The sequence below is a fragment of the Artibeus jamaicensis genome, unplaced genomic scaffold (genome assembly GCF_021234435.1).
Source record: "Artibeus jamaicensis isolate MK-2021 breed Jamaican fruit bat unplaced genomic scaffold, CSHL_Jam_final scaffold_3151, whole genome shotgun sequence".
Taxonomy (NCBI): domain Eukaryota; kingdom Metazoa; phylum Chordata; class Mammalia; order Chiroptera; family Phyllostomidae; genus Artibeus; species Artibeus jamaicensis.
This window is the reverse complement of record NW_026522037.1, coordinates 6,791,063-6,812,116: the sequence shown is the minus strand read 5'-3', so window position 1 is coordinate 6,812,116 and position 21,054 is coordinate 6,791,063. Positions and strand designations below refer to the sequence as shown.

General features: G+C 54.2%; 1 protein-coding gene across 2 annotated transcripts in view; it reads left to right on the top strand.

The window, feature by feature from the left end:
- Positions 1 to 21,054, top strand: part of DOCK2 (dedicator of cytokinesis 2) — a 345,180-nt gene that overhangs the window by 297,780 nt on the left and 26,346 nt on the right. For both annotated transcript variants that reach the window (XM_037127870.2, XM_037127869.2), the window contains exons 33-38: positions 3,193 to 3,341; positions 6,995 to 7,080; positions 12,962 to 13,118; positions 14,956 to 14,996; positions 19,107 to 19,197; positions 19,788 to 19,907. In XM_037127870.2, coding sequence (XP_036983765.2) covers positions 3,193 to 3,341; positions 6,995 to 7,080; positions 12,962 to 13,118; positions 14,956 to 14,996; positions 19,107 to 19,197; positions 19,788 to 19,907 — 644 coding nt within the window. The remainder of the gene's footprint in view (positions 1 to 3,192; positions 3,342 to 6,994; positions 7,081 to 12,961; positions 13,119 to 14,955; positions 14,997 to 19,106; positions 19,198 to 19,787; positions 19,908 to 21,054) is intronic.

Below are 21,054 nucleotides of genomic sequence, written 5' to 3'. Positions count from 1 at the left end.
CCCTTTTTTGAGCTGAACGAGTGACCTTTTCTGGTCGGCCCAGCTTTGTGTCAGAGTCCCCAGGAGGCGGGCAGGACCCTGAAATCCGGGGAGCGTCGCTCGCCCTCCTTCCTGTTCATCCCAGAGTCTGTGCCAGCCTTCTGAGAAACACATACCCTCAGCTAGAGCGCCCGTCCCGTATTTCATAAGGCCAGGGATTCGCCCAGCTTCGTTCTCGGCCAGGTTCACGATTGTCTCCTCCCTCCCTCCCTCCCTTCTGGCCTTCTTCCTTTCTTCCTGTTCTGCCGAGTCATCTTCTTAGTGCGACCTCTGACATTCATTGTGTCCCCCTGACGGAGGGAGGGATGACAGAGGAGGCCACTGCACAAATGAGACCCGCGGCCTGAGAGGGTGAGACCCGCAGCTCTGCTCCGAGCCTCATCGGCACCGCGCCTTCCCCACAGCCTGCTGACCCGGCCTTCGAACCTGTCCTGCTGGCTTCCTGGCCCTTGAAAGGCCTTTTCTAAGTGCTGTCTGTTCCCAGTGAGACTCAGCCTGCATTATATAAAAAAGACCCTTCACCGATTCCCTTCCTTTCCTTTTTTCAAACACAGCCGCAGGTGTGTCTCTTGAATGAGGATTTTTTTTTCCAAATGAGTTTGCATTCAATTAGCCGCAAATATATTGTGTGTGCGCACACACACAGACATCTATGTACATAAACATGCACACACACATTTGGGTTACCTAAACACAACATCTAATGTGCTAACGTTCCATTTCTGATGTAAATGAAGAAAATCTCTTTTCAGGGCATGGCAAGGGCCTTCGAGATCCCGCCGTGTGTGGAGATCGGTCTCCCCCCTCGCTCCTTTCCCCGCTCTCCCAAACACCAGCTGACTGCACAGAGCGCCAGGCGGTTGCACCCGAGAAATCCCTGGTCTGCTGTCCGTCCGCCCTTTATTTCAGACCGCCTTAAATATATCCTTATCGTACGCAGTGCCCTCCAGGATTCCAGAGGCCTTTGTTGCATAAGCAATTTCTCTGTCCCGTGGCGGCTTATCTGACAGTTTCCCATTCACTTGCTACTTAATATTGCACTTGACTTTGAATTTTAAAACCCCACTGTGGGTTTAAAGGATCTTGAAGGACGAGATCAGAGACCTAGATTAGCAATTACTATAAACCTGCAAGAAAGTAAAATATGTATATGTAAGCATATACATATTTTCCCTGTTTGGGCCAAAGCAAAGACCTGAGGCCCCAGTGTAACCCAAGCGCATCCTGTCCCGAAGGGGCTGCCCCGGGACAGGGTCTTTATCTTCCACTCAGCTCTCTGCCTGACTTCACCGCTCCTTTCTCACTAACCGAATGTATTCCTAGGGTGATGCCTTTTTCATCTGAATTCCGGGGAAACGCTCCAACATTAAGCCTCATTTAGGCTGAAGGGAAATTCATTTTCTTGCTGCCTTCCCTCTTATCTCCCTTTCTCCACTTTAACTGAAAGCAACAGCGCCGGGCTCTATGCGATACCACCTGAGTCTCTGCTCCCCTGGGGCACTCGGCCCCAGGCGAAGCCCATCGGGTGTTTGTCCTGACAGTGAACACCGGCTTCTGGGCTCCGAAACCCAGGAGCAGAAGAGGCGGCCGCTGATGAAACATCCGGGGCTCAGCTTCAGGGCCAGGGTCGCTTGGATGTGCTTGCCCTCACTCCCCAGGAAGTGCTCCAGGCCCCCAGTGCCCCTCTTCCTCCCCGGCTCTGCTGTATGTGATGTGTGAGTTCCGAGGAGTCTGCTCAGCAAGGCCGCCCTTCGTAGCTCATTCTGGAGAAACCTCCCAGCAGTAATAGCTTACACTGTAGAAAGGGTGCCCTGTGCCGAGCAGAACACCTGCTAAATAATAATCCGAACAACCCTATGAAATAAATACCACTATTCTCCCATGTTACAGATGAGGACACTGAGGCCCAAGAGGTGAGATCAACCACTCAAAATCACAAAACTAGTTAATGGTAGAGTCAGTTTATAGGATCAGGCAATTAAGCCCCAGAATCAGCGCCCTTAACCACTGGACCACACTCCCTGGACACTGGGCACCGATTCTTCCAGGTTCCGTGCTAAGTACACACAGACACATTTCCACACCGTCTCAACGGGTGGGCATTGCTATTGCATTTTTATAAGATGCATATCCAATTCACATAGCTAGTGAGTGCAGGAGCTAGACAAATTTCCTTTCTCATTCAGCAGACGTTTCGTGAACATCCAATATGTCTTGTGCTCAGTGTCACAAACACAGACATGGTTTCTACTCTCATGAAGCTCTCGGTGGGGGAGGCAGATGTTTATCAAATGATTCCACAAATGAAGACCCCATTGCAAAGTTGGGTGAGAAGGCAGAACACAAGAAACCCGTGCAGTGTTCCTGACCTAGCTGCGGTGGGCTGGGCGTGGGGCGGGGGCTCGTCTCAGTGCATCCATCCAGTGGGACCTGTGCTGGGGAAGCCAGGCGGTAATGGGGCGGGGGTGGTGTTGGGTGCAGCAGGAAGAAATACCATCAACCCAGGAACAGTGTGAGCAGAGGCCCGGCAGTGGAGGAAGCAAGGCAAGTGCGTGACGCTAGAACCAGGTCTGTGGCTGGAATGCCAAGGGTGAGGGGAGCAGGCACGGGAATGCCTTCAGATGAGGGGGAAGAAACGCGGAGCTGTCGTTCGTCCAACCCTAACTCAGTGTTTTAACCCCGGCTAGGCCACTGGCCACACTAGTACAGTGGATTCTTAGCAGCAAATTTCACGTTTCATGCAACAGCTGATAAAAAGCACGTTTTCCAAACCCTCAGAAGCACCGTGAGTGCTGCACACAGACATCATTGCTAATGTCCCTGTGACTTGCTGTCACTAACATATTCCATCCGGGCCCTGTTTGCAAAAGAGGTCACGCAGATGAAAACCCTCAGAAACAGGGACGCGCTTTACGCCGCACAGCTGTGCCATTATCCTTAATAACCAAGCTCATTTGGGTCACGCGTGTGTCTCTTGCAGGAGGTAATACCTGCAAAGTGTTTAGAAGGGCGCCTCGCTCTGCACAAACCACTGCACGTGGGTTAACTGTTGTTTTCCCTGGTCCCTTCTTCCGTTCTTCCTCCCCAGGCTCGGCCTGGGGCGGGTGTGCGCCACAAGAACCGCCTCACCCGCGCGCCCCTCCTCTCTTCCAGGACAGAACAAAATCTGCTTCATCCCGGGCATGGTGGGGCCTATATTGGAGATGACACTGATCCCCGAGGCCGAGCTCCGGAAAGCCACCATCCCCATCTTCTTCGACATGATGCTGTGTGAATACCAGAAGAGCGGCGATTTCAAAAAGGTAAGAAACGAGCCTGCAGACTCATGCCAGCCTCCCTAACGCCCGGCCCATTTCCCCATAATGATATCTCCCTTCCATCGGCCTGGCCTCCGTTCAGCGGCTCGACGGGAGCATGGGGACATTTCTCCGTGTGCCCGGGGGGAGCTGGCAGATTGGATTTGGCCGGCAGTTCATCTCGCTCTCCTGCCTGAGGCCAAGATTAAAATGTGCTTTCTTGCTGAGTATCAGCCAGGTCCCCCTCACGACAGTGAGAGAATCCCACCTCCCTACCTGCGTGTTCCCCGGGGGGGTGTCCAGAGGCCTGCCCCTCCCTGTCTCTGGCACTTCCTCTTCCCGCATCACTTGGAAGATCGATATTGTCTAGAGAGAGCCGACCCTGCCAGGTGTCAGACTCGGCCATGCGTCAAAGGTGACGACAAACAGAATCGGGCCTGTTGCTCGGGAGGGGCCGGTGGATCTCCCATGGGAATAGGTGACGTGCCCCTGCATGTGGGGAGTGAGTGGCTTGCAGAAGGCCAGGGTCTCTGGCCTGCGATTCTCATGGAAAACGAGAATGCATGGGGCCCGGGCATTTCACAGGGGCTCAGAGCACTGGGGTGAGCTCTCTAAGGGTCCAAGCTGGCCGCTGCGCCCTGGACTCCTAGCGCCTGTCACATGACTGACACGGATGCGGCGAGTGCCACGTCCACGTTCCCATTCAGAGCGCCTCCCCGTCACGTTTTGGAGGAAGAGCTTCGGCCTGGGGAGGAGCATCGCGGCGAAGGTGGCCCTTGCGTGGGTGGTGGTGGGTGTGGCAGACCACTGCCTGGGCTGTCGGGAAGGCTAAACAAGATCACACTGCTAATGAGGAGGACAGTGTCCACAATGTCGTGAGGATACTTGCTAACAGGCTTTGAGCACCTACTGTGTGCTGCATACCAAGCTAGCCTTTTATACAGGCTTTCCCATTAACTTCTCCCAGCCACCACGGTGAAGCAGGTGCTGTTTTAAACCTCCACTTCATAGACGAGAAAACTGAGCCCCAGAAAGGGTTAGTAACTGGCCCTGGGTCCCACAGCAGAGGAAGAAGTCAAAGCGAGACTCAAGCCAGGCCTGTTTGATGCCAAAGGCGGTGGTACAGCCACGCGAAGGCACAGCACCTGCCTGGGAGCACGAGGCCTTCGCTCCCCCACTCACCCCGAGGGCTCTGGTGTGGCGGGCACGGTGTCACCCAGCTCTGCACATCCCTGGCAGCCTGTCATTTCCCTCCCCGCAGGCTCTTTTGTGACCTGAGACAAGTGCTTATTTGCCCCATCCTCTTCTCAGGCTTCATGGGAAAGTTATCTCATGAGGGGGCATCGCATGCCAGCATCCACCACTGAACAACTGAGACAAGGGAAAAACGCAGTTTTTCCCTCCAAGGCTGCTTTCCAGAACCACTCAGCAGTCACAACCTGGGCGTTAGCTATCACCGCAGGCCCCTGCCCAGGCCTGGGCTCAGGCGCCCCCTAGTGCTCCACGCACGACATCTCACCCAGGCCCTAACCACCCAGGCAGTGGGCTGGCCAGTTGTGTGGACCGGGGCTCCACACTGGGGCCCCACACTGGGGCCCTGGGGCTGAACCTGCCCTGCCACCTGTTTTTGCACACAAAGTTGTATTGGGACCCAGCCACGCCGATTCATTATGCATCATCTGAGGTCACTTCTGTGCTGCAGTAGCAGAGGGCAGTGCCTGTGGCAGGCTGACCAGCGAAGCCTGGACTGTTTACTGCCTGGCCCTTTGTAGAAAACATTTGCTGACCCCGTTATAAAGTGGGAAACTTAGGATTAGAAAGACCCAGTTGGTTTCCCCAAATGAAGGAGGGGGTGCAGGAGCATTTAAAGACAGAGAGCCTGACATCAGTGCCCACGCTTGCAGCCCCTTGGCTGTATTTCTTCCTGCCCCAGGCTCAGCAGAGTCAACATCTCTAATCAGGATTGTCCCCCACCCCCGACTTTGGAGAGTATGGGAGGCATAAAAATGCTTAACAGGATGCGTCATAGAAGGGGCGTGGTCCATGTGCAGCCCAGAGCCTCACCTGATTGGCCCCCATCCAGGCCTCTGTCCGTCCTTCCTTCCTTCCTTCCAGTCCCTTCCCTTGGCCCTTAGCACACAAAAGTGAGGGGACAGTGGCCCTATGGATGGTATGTAAACCAGGGGGAAGTGGCTCTGGTCCCTGCCTTTCATCATCTAAGATCCCAGCTAACTGGACTGGGTCTGGTCCTGGTGAAGCAGGAAGGGCTGGCCAAAAGGCCCCTGCCATTCGTCTGAGACTGCAGACAAGCCGTGGAGATTCTGAGCCTCTCCTTCATCTGTGATTATAATGGATGCTTACGGAGGGCGGTGCCAAGCAGGACTGGCTGCTTTTCACTCACTGTCACAGTTAAAGGCGATGCTCCACCTCCTGACTTCACAGAGTTACTGTGAGGACTTATATAAAACATCTGGGTTAGGAACCAGCAGTCCCCAAAGGTTCCTGTGACCTTGGTGACCATCATCACCAAGAGCCTCCTTCCCTTCTCCAGGTGCCAGGTTCTTACTTGAAATGGGTGATGTGTGCATCGCATGATTTGCACACACTCCTCAGGGTGTGATAGTGAAACAGGACAGCCCATTTTGCATTAAAGTCACGTAAAAGAGGCACCTAACGAACCTTTGAAATATTGAATAAGCCACTCAGCTGGGTGAAAGTAGGGAAACAGAACGTCTCTGACTTCCGTGTTACAAGATTTGGCAGAACTGTTAGTGCAGGCTTACTTTCAAATCACTTAAACTAGTCTGATCTCTGATCGTTAGAGTTGTCACCAGCCTTGACTCTCTGAGGCATCCACTCATGTAAATAGCACAGCTTCAGGTATGGCTGGATCCAGGGACTTGAAAAATGGCATCAGGTTTGTCTCACTTCACCTCTTCCTCTTTGCTCTCTCATCATTCTCAGGCAGGCTCTTTCACTGTGGTCATCCCCAGCAGTCTCAGGCTTACAGCCTTCAAGCTTCAAGTAGACCAGAAAGACTGCTGCGACCTCCAACAAAGCCTCACATTTGGGTCTCACTGGCTTTGTGTGACGCTTTAATAATCCTAGGGTCTGGATACTGAAAGATACTGACTAGGAACTAAGCCTGGGTCACATAGCCACACCTGGATCTCAGGAGGTGGGGCCAGCCCACCTGAGTCCCACAGACCGGGAGCAGGGCTGGTGTGATTCCCCCAAGTCTGGAGGAAGGAATACTAGGCAGGCAGACACAACAGCTCCATGGGGCAGCCTGCCACTCCCTGAAGGCACAGTGCTCTGTGGCGTCCCTCTGTGCCTTGGCACGTGCTGTGCCCTCTGCCGAAACACCCTTTCCCTTCTCCTACAAACTTCAGTGTGAACTTTGAGAACAAGCTCAAGTGACTTGGCTGTGAGCTTCACCGATTCTCTGTTCTCTCTCCCCACTTCCCTTCCTCTCTCCCGTGCCCATGCCCGGCATCCACACTGCCCCGTTCCCTTCTGTGTTTCTGCTTCCCAGCACTAAACCCGGGAGTGGATGGGTGCTCCCGAACGTTTTGGTTACAGTAATAAACTGAGCGATTTGAACGTTGACCCTTCTAATGGTGTTGACTAGTGTTGATCTTCATCTCTGACTTCCTCAGTTTGAAAACGAGATCATCCTCAAGCTGGACCACGAGGTGGAAGGGGGCCGAGGAGACGAGCAGTACATGCAGCTGCTGGAGTCCATGTGAGTCCGGGGCCGGCGGGGAAGGTGCGGGGGCCACCAGGGCTGGGGCCTCTGTCCTCCCTGGACGCTCGCGGGTATGGAGGAAGCCTCACATCTCCCTCGGGAGTGGCTATTTCATTGAGGAATGGGGAGATAAAAAGAAACTTTGCTGTGTGGGGAAGAGGGAAATACCCACCCAGATGTTCTCCTGTGTTATCTCTTAGCCGTGGAATGATTCTGCGGCGTTTCCTGTTTTTCAATCGAAGGCCGGTATTGACCGTGAGCAGCACGTACAGATTCTTGCAGCATGAGGGCGCCGTGCGCGGGGCTCGCTCTGTGTTGTCTCGCTCAGCCCTTCGCGCTCCCATCCCCGTTCCACAGAGGCGGCCCCTGAGGCGCAGGCTGTCTCTTGTCCAAGGAAACTAGGACAAGTGAGTCAGTGGACAGGCTGGGACCCGAGCCCGACCCTGCCTGACCCCAGCAGTAGGCAGCAGACAGCCGTGGGAGCCCTGCACTTGGCGTCAAGCTGTTTGTTTTGTTTTGCTTTGTTTTAACAGCTTGCACTTTGCCTACCCTGCAAGTCACCTGCAGCGTACAATTCATTGGCTCCCAGTACAGTCACATAGCTGTGCAGCCATGACAACGATCGATTTTGGAACCTCTTATTACCTCTGGAAAGAAACTCCATGCTCCTTGCCCCTTAGCCATCATCTTCCCTCCCACCCCAGGCCCACTTTCTGCCTCTATAGATTTGTCAGATCTGGCCATTTCATAGAAGTGGAGTTATGTGCTACAGGCTTCTCTGTGACCGGCTTCTCTCAGGGAGCTTGCTTCCGAGGGTCATCCATGCTGTAGTGTGTGCCAATAACTCGGTTTTGGCGGATAATCTTCCACTCTCTGGACTGTTCTGTGTATTCATCATCTGTTGATGGGCACGCACCCACTTCCACATTTTGGCTGTCGACGCTCCTGTCGAATGATGCTCCTGTGGGCATTCACGCACCCATTTTTTTGTGTGGACGTGTGTTTGCATTTCTGTCGGTGATTCTGTGGAATCACCGGGTCCCGTGCTAATCTGCATGTAACCCTTTGGGGCAACGTGAAGCTCCTTCCCAAAGTGGCCGCGCCACCTATGTCCCCACAGCAGCACAGGAGGCTGGCTCTCTGCACGTGGGCCACAGCCCTTACTGACGTCTGTCCTGCCAATTGTAGGCGTCCCGGGGGTGTGAGGTGGTGCCTGGTTGTGCTTTTGACTTGAGTTTTCTTGATGGGCAGTGAGGCCGAGCACCTTTTCATGTGCATATTGTCGGCTCGTGTATCTTTGGAGAAAGATATTGGGTGTTGGTCCCGGCTCCGCCACTGAGCAGCTGCACAAGTTAGGCCAGTCGCACAGCTCTGGCTTATCCCCACCTGTGAGATGGCCAGCACGCCATCAGGGTCCCTTTGCAGACAGCGAGTCAAAGCATCCGGGACACAGTAGTTTCTGTCACAGCCATTGCTACCTTCCTACCCCTCCCCACCCTGCCACACCTCACCCCAGGTTTAGGAATGGGACTCAAACACCCCAGATTTCCTCCTAATTGCAGAATCTTTGATTTGTGTAATTCCCTGTTATAACTCTGATTTTGGGTGCTGCCGCCAACCTTCTTTGACTCTTTTAACTTTAACGACCAAAGCACACGAGAGGCCTTGCTCAGACCCTCGGACAGCAGCGGCGTCCCGGGGGGCAGCATCCCGGCCGGCCCCCCACACCCTCCGGTCACCGCACAGCCCTCCCCAAACACCTGGGACACAAACGCAGCTCAGTTGGAAGGAGAGACCTACCATCTGCCCCGGGATGGGCACCGAGGCCGACTGTCCAGGGGGAGAAAGGGACACTTTGCCTGAGTCAACGTTTATCTTAAAGTTCTAGAAAGGAGCGTCTAGATGTTGACCGGAGGCGAACCCGCGTCCCTGCTGGCAGCTCCGTCTCTGTGGGCGGATGGTGCGCTGCGGCGGCCAGACGGTCAGCGGGGCTTTCAAAGCCTTCCTGAGCGGTTATTTATAAAGGGAGCCCATGGAGGGTGAGGAAATGAGAAAGAGCTCATTATTTTTCTCCTGAGATAGAGGTGTGAACAATTGTGACAAAAAGTAATCAAGCCCAACCTGAGGAGTCAGGACCCCGTCAGCGCATCCCGTGGCCGAGTCCCTGCTGCTTCCTCCTTTGAACTTCCTGGGCTTCCGTGTCCCTATCTGCATATTGCAGATAAAAACACTGTCCAGCTCTCAGAGATTCGGTTGAGAGTAACCAAGAAAAGTCATGCAAAACGCTTAGTGCCGTTTCCGACACCTTGCAGGTCATCCAGAAATATTAGCTGGTATTATTATTGATCTCCAGGTGGGTAGCGATGTGGTTATTGGAAGCCGTGAGCCTGCCTGGCTTTCGTTCGCCCTCCGGGCTGGTCTTCCTCGGTCCCCGCTGCCCTTCCGCACCTGGCCGAAAGCCAGGGCCCCACACCGAGTGGAGGAATGAGGCCTTCTCTACTCTCCTGCGTTCTGTCTGCGGGGGAATTTTTCTAGGAGTAGGGAGGTGCCTGGAAGGTGTAGAGGGACGGCGGATTGTGTGTTCTGGGACCCGGCTAGCTCTCCACGGGCCAGAGGACCCGTCAGAAGAGGGACTGCACGCAGAGTGTTCACAGGAATACAGGGAAGTCCAGGCCTGGCAGCCCGATGGGAGCCTGGGCCCGGACCCCTGCCTCTGAAGGCCTCCCACACTCAGTGCCGTCTGTTCGAGGTGTGAGCCCCCCGCAGCCCCCCAGCCCCCAAGGCAGGATCACAGGCTCCCTGCCCCTCCTTTCCTCTTCCCGCTGAGCAGGGCGTCATCCGCATCACCTGGAGATTCCCGAAGCTCTTTTTCATTGTCATGTATACCCCACTGTGGGACTCAAAGCACAGCAACCTGCTACGTGACCTTGGTGGGACTGCGGTCAGAGCCAAGCCCCAAGGGCCTGGGCCTCACCTGTGAATTCAGGGTTTTAATAATGCCTACCTCTAGGAGATTTTGTGAGGATTAATCAAGGAAATCAATAAAATGGGCTTAGCCCGCAGCCTCTGGAACACAGGGAGTGCTCAATAAGTGGTAGCGTCATGTCTATTATGGTGAGTTTTTATTTTATTTCTACAGCTGCTGCCTTTGCTAGACTGTGACCTCCCAGAGGTCAGTATTTCCCTGGTTCTGGAACAGCACACATTGTGTGGATATATGGATGGTGGATGGATGATTTCTTCTTTTTTTTTTATCCTCACTTGAGGACATTTTTTTCAGCGCTTTTAGAAAGAGAGGAAGGGAGGGAGAGGAATGTCAGCGTGAGAGAGAAGCATCAGTTGGTTGTCTCCTGTGTGCACCTGGACCAGAAATTGTAGGCGCCAGACTGGGGACCAAACCTGCAACCTAGAATCTAACTGGGTGTGCGCCCGAACCAGGAATGAAACCCACAACCCTTTTGATAATGGGACGGTGCTCCAACCAACTGAGCCACACTGGCCAGGGCTGGATGGATGACTTGAAACTAATCTACCCAATTCATCTCACAATCCTAGGCCATATGAGCAGTTTTCAAACTTCTTGCCTAAAGAACAGAGAAACTGAGAAAGCCAAGACTTCATGCTCCCAAACCCTCGCTTCTCAAAGGACCGACAGAATGAGCTTCTACTGGCTGCTTGTTAGAAATGCAGACTCGCAAGCCCTGGCCAGGCCTGTTGAAGCAGAACAGGCTAACACAATGCCCAGTGTTCCCACGCACACAGAAGTTTGCATAACAGTGGACTAAGCCAATGGTTCTTAATGTTGGCTGCACGTCAGACCCACCTGGATTTCCTTAAAAAGTAAAATCCTGCTGCCCGGCCCCCACCCCTAAAGACACAGAGTCACTGACCCTGGGTGGACACTGAGCTTTGTAAAAGCCGTCCCGCAGCCTCCGAGACTCTGCCACGTGGCCAGGGCAGAGAACACTGGCCCGGCTGCGCTCAGGCTCTGAGATGCCCCCTGCCCTGGCAGGCGGTGAGAAATCACACCTTCAACCCCGAGACTGTGCTGTGTTTAGGGCGGGAAGCAGGGCTGGATGCCACCGGTCCAGACAGAGTCAGGCGCAGCTGTGACTGAGCCAGACAGGCAAAATCAAAGGGCAATTTGCATCTCTCTTTGAGAGCCGGGAAAACAGGTGCTTCTCCCACTGAGAAGATGGATCTGTCTGGTCACAGCCACCGTTGGCAATGTCACCTCCTTCCAGCCTGGACTGGCTTCTGGGAGGAAATGAGCGCCCCCCCCCACCGCTCCCCAGAATCCTTGCCTTTCTCACCTCTGCCCTCCCGGAAGCTCTCAGGACTCCAGGTGCCCCAGGAGAGCAGACAGAAACGAGTGGCCGGGTGACGCTGGTCTGCAGCTCCTAGAGCTGCCCGAGGATGCACCGCAAAGTCCCCCTGAGGGAAAGCACTGAACAGCCACTGCCTAGATTCCCAAGGTCGCCACTTACTGCCTGAGTGACCTTGGGAAGGCCCGTTAACCTTTCCATGCCTTGATTTCCTCACATGGAACACGAGGGGAGTATTTACTACTTATCAGAATTGCCGTGGCGATTTCTTAAGAAAAAGCAATTAGTGCAGGATCTGGTGCAGAAGACATGATTAATAAGAAGTTGTCATTAATCAAATTTATATCCGTCTGCCACTTCCTACCTAGCCTATAGGTTAAGTGAGGGGAGGTGTGATTCTTTTTGATGCTTCTTTGTGCACCTTTTCTCCCACCCCCACCCCAAGCAATGCCTAGCATAGTGCCTGGCAACAAACAGGGACTTAGAGAATGTCACTTTTTTAAGGTAGAATATTAATATTACAACAAGCGTCAAACTTCAAATAATAGATGCACATTTAAATGGAAAAATGAGCACAGTCCTGGTCTGTCCCCCCCCAGACCCCTTGTCAGGAGCCACCAGCCTGGAGGGGGTGGCGCCTGTTTCCTGCTCACGTCCAGCAGGTTTACACACACACACAGACATGCAGCTCCACCCGCGCAGGGTTTGCTGGTTGGAAACTCGGAGGCTAAAGCCAGACTGTTGGCATGTATCAGCTGCGTGACCTCAGACAAGGTGGTCAGGCTCTCTGTGACTTCGGCTCCCCAGCCGCAAACATCCCGTCTCGTAAGACTGTGATGAGAGTTTAGTCAAAATCGTAAGGTGATTCGAATAATGCCTGCGACCGAGTAAGGCTCTGTGTGAGCTGGCTGAGTGAAAACCAAGTATTGTTCGGAGACTCGCTCTCCACAGGGCTTTGCCTGTCAAAACATATTGATCTTTCAGAGTCAACAGGATTACAGTTTGCGAACGTGCTGTAATTTCTGTGACCATCTGCCTAGCGATGGAAGGTTAAAGCAGTTCCAGTTACCTCACCACTGGACACAGTTTAAAAGCGCGATGACTGTATCCTTGAGCACCTCTGAGCATCTCTGTAGACTCGAGGCCCCAAAGTGGAATAGTTGGGCCCAAGGACGGGTACGTTTGTGGTTCTGATGCTGTGAAAATCGCTACCCAGAACAGGCGGGTGTGTAACAGGGAGCCTGTCCCCACGCCACTGCCCAGAGGGGAGATTTGGTTTGGCTTTTTCCCCACCTTGATGGTGGGGAAGAAAATTACAGTTGACCCTCCAGTGCTGTGGGGTGAGGAGGGGTTAGTTCAACTGCATCCACTGAACGGCTGTGTGGGGGCAAATAGTGTGTAAGTGAATAAACGAACAAGATGCACCAATGAACCGGGGAACTGGGACGCACTAGCTTATTTGCCTTGGGCACCCGCATCCCCGCACCCCACCCTCACCCCAGCACAGTCCCCTCCCCGGCCTTGAGCTCACTGCCCTCCGTCTGCGCCCGCAGCCTGGTGGAGTGCGCCGCCGAGCACCCGACCATCTTCAAGTCCGTGGAGAACTTCGTGGGCCTGGTCAAAGGCCTCCTGGAGAAGCTGCTGGATTACCGGGGAGTGATGACGGACGAGAGCAAGGACAACCGCATGAGCTGCACCGTGAACCTGCTGGTGAGTGTCGCCGGCGGCCCTCCTGTGGTCCGAGCCAGACCTCGGTCCTGGGGCAGGCCTGGCCTTGGGGTTCACCGCGGTCCCCGATCGGCATGCGGCACCGAGGGCTCTGGAAAGCAGACGGACGTGGGCTGGGCTCCCTGCTCTGTCACCTGCCAGCTCCGTGTCTTAAGGGCCATCACTTCCCCTTCCTGCGCCTCGGTTTCCTTGCGTCTGAAATGGGAGTCCCTGGGGCACTTAGCAAACACACCGCATGGGAGGAAGCTGGCGGTGGAAAGGGGTTAAGGGGATGAGCTTTGGGGACACACAGCCACAGGTTCTTGTGCCACCCCTGATAATTAATAGAATGCACAAGTCAAGGAAGCTTTCCGAAGGTCTAGTTTGTTCCTCTGTTCCCGGAAGGAAAGGATAGGACCTCTTTTGTGGCTGTGCAGTCCCGGCCCGGGGTTAGATGCCCCCTGTGCGTGCTGTTTGCCCCCTCTTGCAGAGTAAAGCAATAGTAGGATTTATAGAGAATGCTGTGGGGCACAGGCTCCCTGGGGCAGCCCACCCCACACCCAGACTCTTACCCTCCGTAACACAGGACCTGCCACGGACCAGCTCCCCAGCGAGGGTCTCCCTTCAGATGTCCTGTGATGGGGTCGTGAGACAGGCAGTGGCAGCCACTGCGCTCCACACCCACCATGCAGCCCTCCCAGAGTGGTGTGATGAATGGAGCTGGCCGAGGACCAAGTGGCACCTGTCATGATGAGCCTCCAGTGTTCCAGAAACACTGTACAAACCCTGTCCCCAGAATTCTGTGTGTGGCCTCCATTTCCATTGTAACTGTCCACATGTTGCCATCGATTCCCGCCATGCCACAAGGAGTTAAAAATCCTGATGACAGCAGAAAGGAATTCACTGCTACCAACTCCACCAGGCCCCATTCACCTGTGAGCAGGAAGGCGGCTTTTCTAGGAGGTTTGCAGCAACCGACCTTCAACACTCAGACTGGCCAGGGAGAAAGTTTGGGACAGACTGTTCCAGGAGCAAACACAGCCTGCTAGTTTTGGGTGTCAGTATGGTATCCGGGAGGAGGACGGCGGTGGGGTGTCAGGAGAGCTGAGGTCTAGTACGGCTCGGCCACCCCCCGACCATGGGCCCGGAACACGTCACCCCCCACCCCCACACCTGAGCCTCAGGTGCACGTGGGTGCGTTGGATTAAATCTGCGTTTGCTCACAGATCGGATCATGACCTCCCGGCTCCAAATCTATAAGGACTTGCTTCCAAAGGCACGGGACTAGGCTCTCTGGTGGTGGAGCCCAGGGCGACTGCTGGTCGAAGGGACCCCTGAGCGCGGATGGGTGTTGCCAGGTTGCACCGCTTTGGGCTGTGGAGCCTCATCCTAACTCCTGACGGTTCTGCGCTGTCGGGCATTATGATCTGCTGTCATCTCTGGGACCTGCTGTGGTTACTGTCACTCTGACTGTGATGACTGCTATTACTCAGATCGCCCAGAGTACAGGGTCTGAGTATTTCAAGATCCAGCTGGGCTGCCTCTCTCCCTTGACTTTGTCAGAGTAGACTGCCTCAATAATATAGCTCAACTGCACCCCCTGAGATGTGATGGCCGAGACTTCCTCTGTCCCTCGCAGTCTAAGGATCCGGGAAGTGACTGTCAATACAGACTTTCCTGACGGGGCTGTTTGATGCATTCAGGAAAGGACACGTCTTATTCCCATCTCAGGGCGTCCAGATAGTAAATAGCGAACTTCCTCTCACCTCCATCGCTATACCCTCCACCCCTGCTGCTCTGCAAAGACAAACACTCACCACTGTTTTCCTTCCCTGCCTAGAATTTCTACAAAGACAACAATCGGGAGGAGATGTACATCAGGTAAGATTTTTGTTTTCTGAGACCCAGACCCGCTGTGTCACGCTCTTGCTCAATATCCATCGATGGCTCCCTACTGTCTTCAGGAGGGAATTGAAGCTTACCTTCTGCATCCTGATTTCTGTCAGCCTCCTCACATTCAGTTCCTTTTGTGCTCCCGTAACCAGCCCCCAACACCCACTGAGGGTCCTCGGACCTGCCCCCCAGTTGTGTGCTGGCCACGGGCCGTGCTCTCCTCACCCACCTGTGGACTGGGCTCGTGAAGCCCGAGTCCTGGGTGGGTAAAGGCAGGTGGTCAGGTCGCCGGCACCCAGTTTTAAAGGGAAAGAACGTGTGATGCACGATGCCCCCCTTCTTGTAGGCGTTGTAAAAACAGTTATTCGAACACGTCCTGAAGGACTCGGGGGGGGGGGTCATTAGCCTGCAGCAAAGAACTCCCTTGCCAGTTTTTCTCAAAATCTTATATTTCTTTCTTTAAAGTTTTAAGAAAGTTATTGTTATTTTCACTCATTACAGAAATAATACATATTAATTACCAAAACAAAACGTACTCATAAAATGCAGACAAGCAAAACAAAAAACTGAAATAAACCTCCATAATCCAATCACATTCTCTGTATTTCTATATAGATTGAATTCTATGCCTGCATATTTTTTTGCCAAAATGGGATCATATTGCTCATAATTTATTCCTTGCTTGACAAGAATTCTGTGTCGACAGATATATTTCAACATCATTTTAATGAAACTATAAAATTCCCTTTCCAGAATATACCATAATTTGTGTAGCCCGTCCTGTATTGTTGAACATTTAAGTGTTCCCAACTTTTTTCCACTGTAAAGAACACAATGACAGAATTCTCGGGCATTTATGTTTGCGCCTGTCTTGACGAGACCCTGCGAGGTGGCAGTGACCGTGAGGCTGACAAGCACGGCTCCTTCAAGGCTGTTGACTCAGCGTCAATGTCTGAACTCACTCTGTGGTAACAGAAGACATTTTTATGTGCTTAGTTTAGCACTATTCCAGCAACAGGAGCTATCATTTGGAAGAAAGATAATTCCGTAGGTCATCTTGAACTTGGAGAGTATTTATAATGTCACTAGACGTGACTTACCATAGCAGCACCAACCTTTGGGGGCTCAGAGGCCTGGGGCCCTCCCCTTGTTTCTCTGCGACCCCGGCTGTATGGCTCAGTGCCTCTGGGCTGAGGTCTCCTGCCGTGGGTCTCCATGCCGAGGTCTCTCTGGGCCGAGGTCTCCATGCTGCCTTCCGGCCCGAGGGCTCCACGCGGGGCTGTGGGTAACGTGCCTGGCGCACGCTCCCTCCCCCCAACCTCTCCTCCCTCCCCCTCACTTTAGAAACACAGATGGCCGCTCCCAGATCTCCATACGCTTTGGAGACTCGAGTCCCACAGTGCTAGGAAAACTACATTTGCCTAAACCAGACATTGTAAACCAGACGTTGTCTGCAAATCTGTTCTGTTTGGCAGACACGGTATTTAAAGACATTTTTCATTGTTTGCCAGACATTTTCAAATCTAAAGGTCTTACATAAGTATCGAAATTCCCCACTTCCTCTGAAAAACTGAGAAGGCGGGGCAGCATTGGGCTCTTGTCCTGTCCTGACAACTGCCACCTAGACTGGCCACAGCAGGACAGCTCTGCTCACAGCGCCGTCTGCTCCCCATTGAACTTCACCGGTGCATCTCTCTCAGGCTGCCCACCTGGCATCTGGAGGTGTCTGAGTTCGAATCCCAGGTGGAGCCCATCCGGGTGTGTGGCCGTGGGCTGCCCACCTGGCATCTGGAGGCGTCTGAGTTCGAATCCCAGGTGGAGCCCATCGGGTGTGTGGCCGCGGGCTCTGTGGTTGAGTTGATAAAGGAGAGGAGAAGGTGTGGGGGCCGGCTAAGGAGCTGAGCGGAGCCGGGAGGTTCTCCCCCGCCCACTCACTCCAAGTGCATTGGACTCAGCCTTCACGGATCTAAGGGACCAGGGACAGGCGGGGGGACATAAGGTAGGAATCAGTCACATACATAGGGGTTTCGAAGGTGGACCACTGGCTCCACATGTGCAAGTTCACTGGTAACTCTGATGGATCAGCAGAATGTTGGGGGAGGGGAGAGGTGGAATGGCCATGATCATAGAGGCAGAAACAGCCCGGTTCCAGCTAGGCTGGTTTTTTGGTTTCAAAACCTGGTTTTACCTATTTCTATCTCTGTCTACATTAACACCGGTCTCGCTTTTCTTGTCTATGTAAGGATTATTAGGAGAATGAATTGTTACACTATATAAAGCACCCATTTGAGGAAGGAAGGAAGGAAGGAAGGAAGGAAGGAAGGAAGGAAGGAAGGAAGGAAGGAAGGAAGGAGGAATCTGAGACGAGCTCCCCATTTATCCCCTCAGCCTCAGGTCCCAGCCCAACTATGGGAACCCTTCTGGAAGTCCCATCTGCAGGACACTGCTGTCAGAGTACCAGAGACCGTCCTCCAAAACGCTGACCACAAACAGCTACATTTTGGCAATTATTTATGTGATTGCTTGATTGACATCTGCCCCCTTTCCCCGGACTCCGAATTCCAAATCCTGAGAACTGTGCCTGCTTTTGTCCCCACACATCTCCGGTGCCAGGTGCAGCCCGCATGCTCAGGACAGCCTTGCCGATTGTGTAAACGAACGAGCAGACGGTCACCAGGCTGCCCTGGCTCATTTATGACCAAAAGCCACCAGTTGACCGCTTTTCTCCTCAAAACCTTTGCCTACCCTGAGGTCAGGCAGCCTCCATGTGGCTCACCGGCCTCGTTTTCTGCGCTCGGACGGATTTATTCTAACAGGAGCCTCAGCCCCGAGCGCTGGGACCTGCTTGGAGTGCAGATGCTCCAGGAGCCGTCGTTCCCCAGGTTAGACGGTCGGGGCAGCGTCTCAGCCTGGCCACAGACGATGCCCTTCCTCTCTGGAAGGGAAGGGACCGAGGGCACCGTGTCACCGTGCCCTCCTTTCACCAAAGCACCAAGAGTCGCGTGCTCCCGACAACACGCAAGTCCCCAAAGCAGTGGTCCTTCAGCTCTGAATTGTTTCCATAACAGCAGCAGGAGGAAATGTTTTGTAGAAGAACCGAGTTTGCCACGGTAACATAAGAACCATTATCGCTCAGCGCTGGTTACCACTTGTGCTAATCACTTTCAGGGCAAACTCGAATTTACGAGCAGCAGAGTTAGCTGTCACTTTCTGAGCCTTCACATGTGGTCTGCTCGGCTCTTTGTGCGCACACAGGGAGGTTCTGTGAACGTAGCCTTTTCCAGGTGAGCAAAGTCAGGCACCGAAAAGTTAATTCACGGCCCCTTGGTACCTGCTAGGTATCAGACACCTAAGAATTGGCCAGAGCTCCCTGCCTGTGTTCCTGTTCTGTCCTCAGCAGCCCTCGCTGTATGTAGGCTCATCCCACGTCTCCGAGTTGGAACATCGCATTGTGCTGGATGGGAGGCCGGAATGTGATTCCTGCAGAACAGTAGACTCTCCCTGCCGACGGACAGCTCCAGGCCTCGGGGAGAATATCCCATCTCTAGCCCCTGGTCCACCTCCTTTTCTTAAACACGCTTCCTTTATCTCTGGGGAACCAGGAGGGAGGGTAGGAGCTGCCCCCGTTGCAGAGGTGTGGCTTGCTAATGTTCCTGGAATAGTGCAGTGGTCTGAGTGTGGGCTCTAAAGGCAGGTGGCCGGGGGTCACAGCCCCTCTGTCTACTGGCACTCGGCTTCTGACGGGTTACTCAGTTCCCCTTCCCTGACTTTCTGTGCCGTATTGAATTGGCCAGAGTCTTCGCTGTTAAGTCCAAGAGTACTGGCTGGAAGCGTAGTGTTCCCATCTGGAAATGGGACTCCTCAACATACCCGTTTCACAGGGTTTCAGTGGTCCAAGGCATTTAAAATACCGAGCATGGTACCTGCCGTGCACGAAGTGCCCCACAGGTGCTGAGTACTTCCAGGCGACCCAGGCAGGGGGCTTGGCTGGCAGGGCTGGGGAACCCCCTGGTGACCCCCAGACACTCAGTTGTTCTACCTGACTTCCCCCTGCCTCCTTATTGCTGCACCAGGTGACTCAGCATGTCTCCCCAACAGGTACCTGTACAAACTCCGCGATCTCCACCTGGACTGCGACAATTACACGGAGGCCGCCTACACGCTCCTCCTGCACACCTGGCTCCTGAAGGTACTGCCCTTCCAGCAAAGCGGACTCCTGCTGAGATCCCCCGGGGCCCTCACAGCAAGCTGGAGAGTTAGAAAATGGAAAAGGAAAAAAAAAGAATTACCAAAATCAATTTTCTTCTGCTCCGAGTCCCCAAAGTCCTGACCTGACAGGTTACCCTCCTGGCTGCTTCTACCGGGTCACACAGGGTCTCGAGTAACCTTCATAGTGAGTGAGCCGCCACAGCAAGCCCTCCAGATGCGTCTGCCGTGTGGCGTCACACCCGGCTGTTTCACGTCACGTCGACCCGTCACCAGCATGCCCAGCGTGCTGCAGCAGGGCAAAGTCCGGGGGGCTTCCTTTGGCTTTTGAAGAGCTGGGACCGTGTAGGGCTGCAGAGGAATACCCCCACAAACCACACGTATGAGCCAACAGAGTCAAGTGAACTTGGCAAAAAATCAGGAGGCGCTTCCCAAGCGGAACCTGCAGACCAGCATCTCTCTGATTACTGCTGATGCCGGGGGGGCGGGGAGACAGCTCCTCATGAGCAGGGAAGACACCTGCCCTTGGTGGCCTCTCAGCCCCTGGTGACTCCGCATGTCCTCTCTCCACAGTGGTCAGATGAGCAGTGCGCGTCACAGGTCATGCAGACAGGCCAGCAGCACCCCCAGACCCACCGACAGCTGAAGGAGACGCTGTATGAGATCATCATAGGCTACTTTGACAAGGGAAAGGTATTGTGTCCCTGCCGCTCCTCTCTGCGGGGACCTGCTACTGGGAGGGCCCCTCTCCCCTGCACTCCACACCCGGTCCAGCTGCAGCTAGCGCCCCATCCGGTCCTGAGTCTGACCACTTCTCTCCGCCCTTCTCCCCCTTTGGTCAAGGCCCAGTATTGTGCACCTGGACACCCAGTGAGTCCTAAGCAGTCTCCCTGCTTCCCCTGTTGCCCCCACCAGAGCTTCCTCCATAGAGGAAATGGGGTGATCATAAAACATATTTTGGATCGCCACTGTCCTGCTTACGGCCGTCTGTCCTGGTCCCCCCATTCCACACAGAACAAGCTACAAAGCCCTGCCCGTGACTAGAGAGGCCCCACGTGAGCTGTCCTCTGACTGCTGCTCTCACTCCTTCCCTGCCAGGCTCCCTCTTTCTCACATGCTCTGTGCCACGCTCTTCTCCACCACAGGGCCTTTGCACTTGCTTTCCCCAGCTTAGAACGTCCCTCCTCTGCAGCACCCCACGCCACCCTCCTTTTCATGGCTCAGGGCTTTGTGTAGACATCGCACTTTCCAGAAAGCCTTCCTTGACCACCCCGGACAGAGCAACGCCCCAGCCTAGAGTCACCCTTATTGCCTTTTCAAAGCACTTGTCACTGTGAGGCATCACCTTGCTCATTTTGGTTCTACTTGCTCATGTTCTGGCTCCTCACTGAAGAATGCCCTGTGTGCAGACACTTGTCCACTGCTGAATGCCCAGTGGCCAGGACAGAGCCTGACACGCAGGGCCCAGTCATTGCATGTTGAGTAACTGAATGGACTGAATGTATGAATGACACTGTGGTGCCGTCATGAATCTCTACACAGCAAGCACAGAATGCTCGGTTGGGTTTGGTCAGGAGGTGAGCCAGCCTGACCGCTGCCCACCAGGGGACCTTTGGGAAGCGCCAAGCCCAATGCCAGCCCCGCCCACCCCCACCCCGAGGGGACGTGGCCCTGCTGGCTGAGTGCTCAGGCTCTGGAGCCAGGCGGCCTGTGTTTCAGACTTGCTCCTCTCCCCACAGTTCCTGGGCTCCTCGGAGACTCCAATTCCCCACCATCACAGTGAGATGCTAATAGTACCCACTTCCTAGTGATACTGCGAAAACTCAGGGAGAAAAGGCAC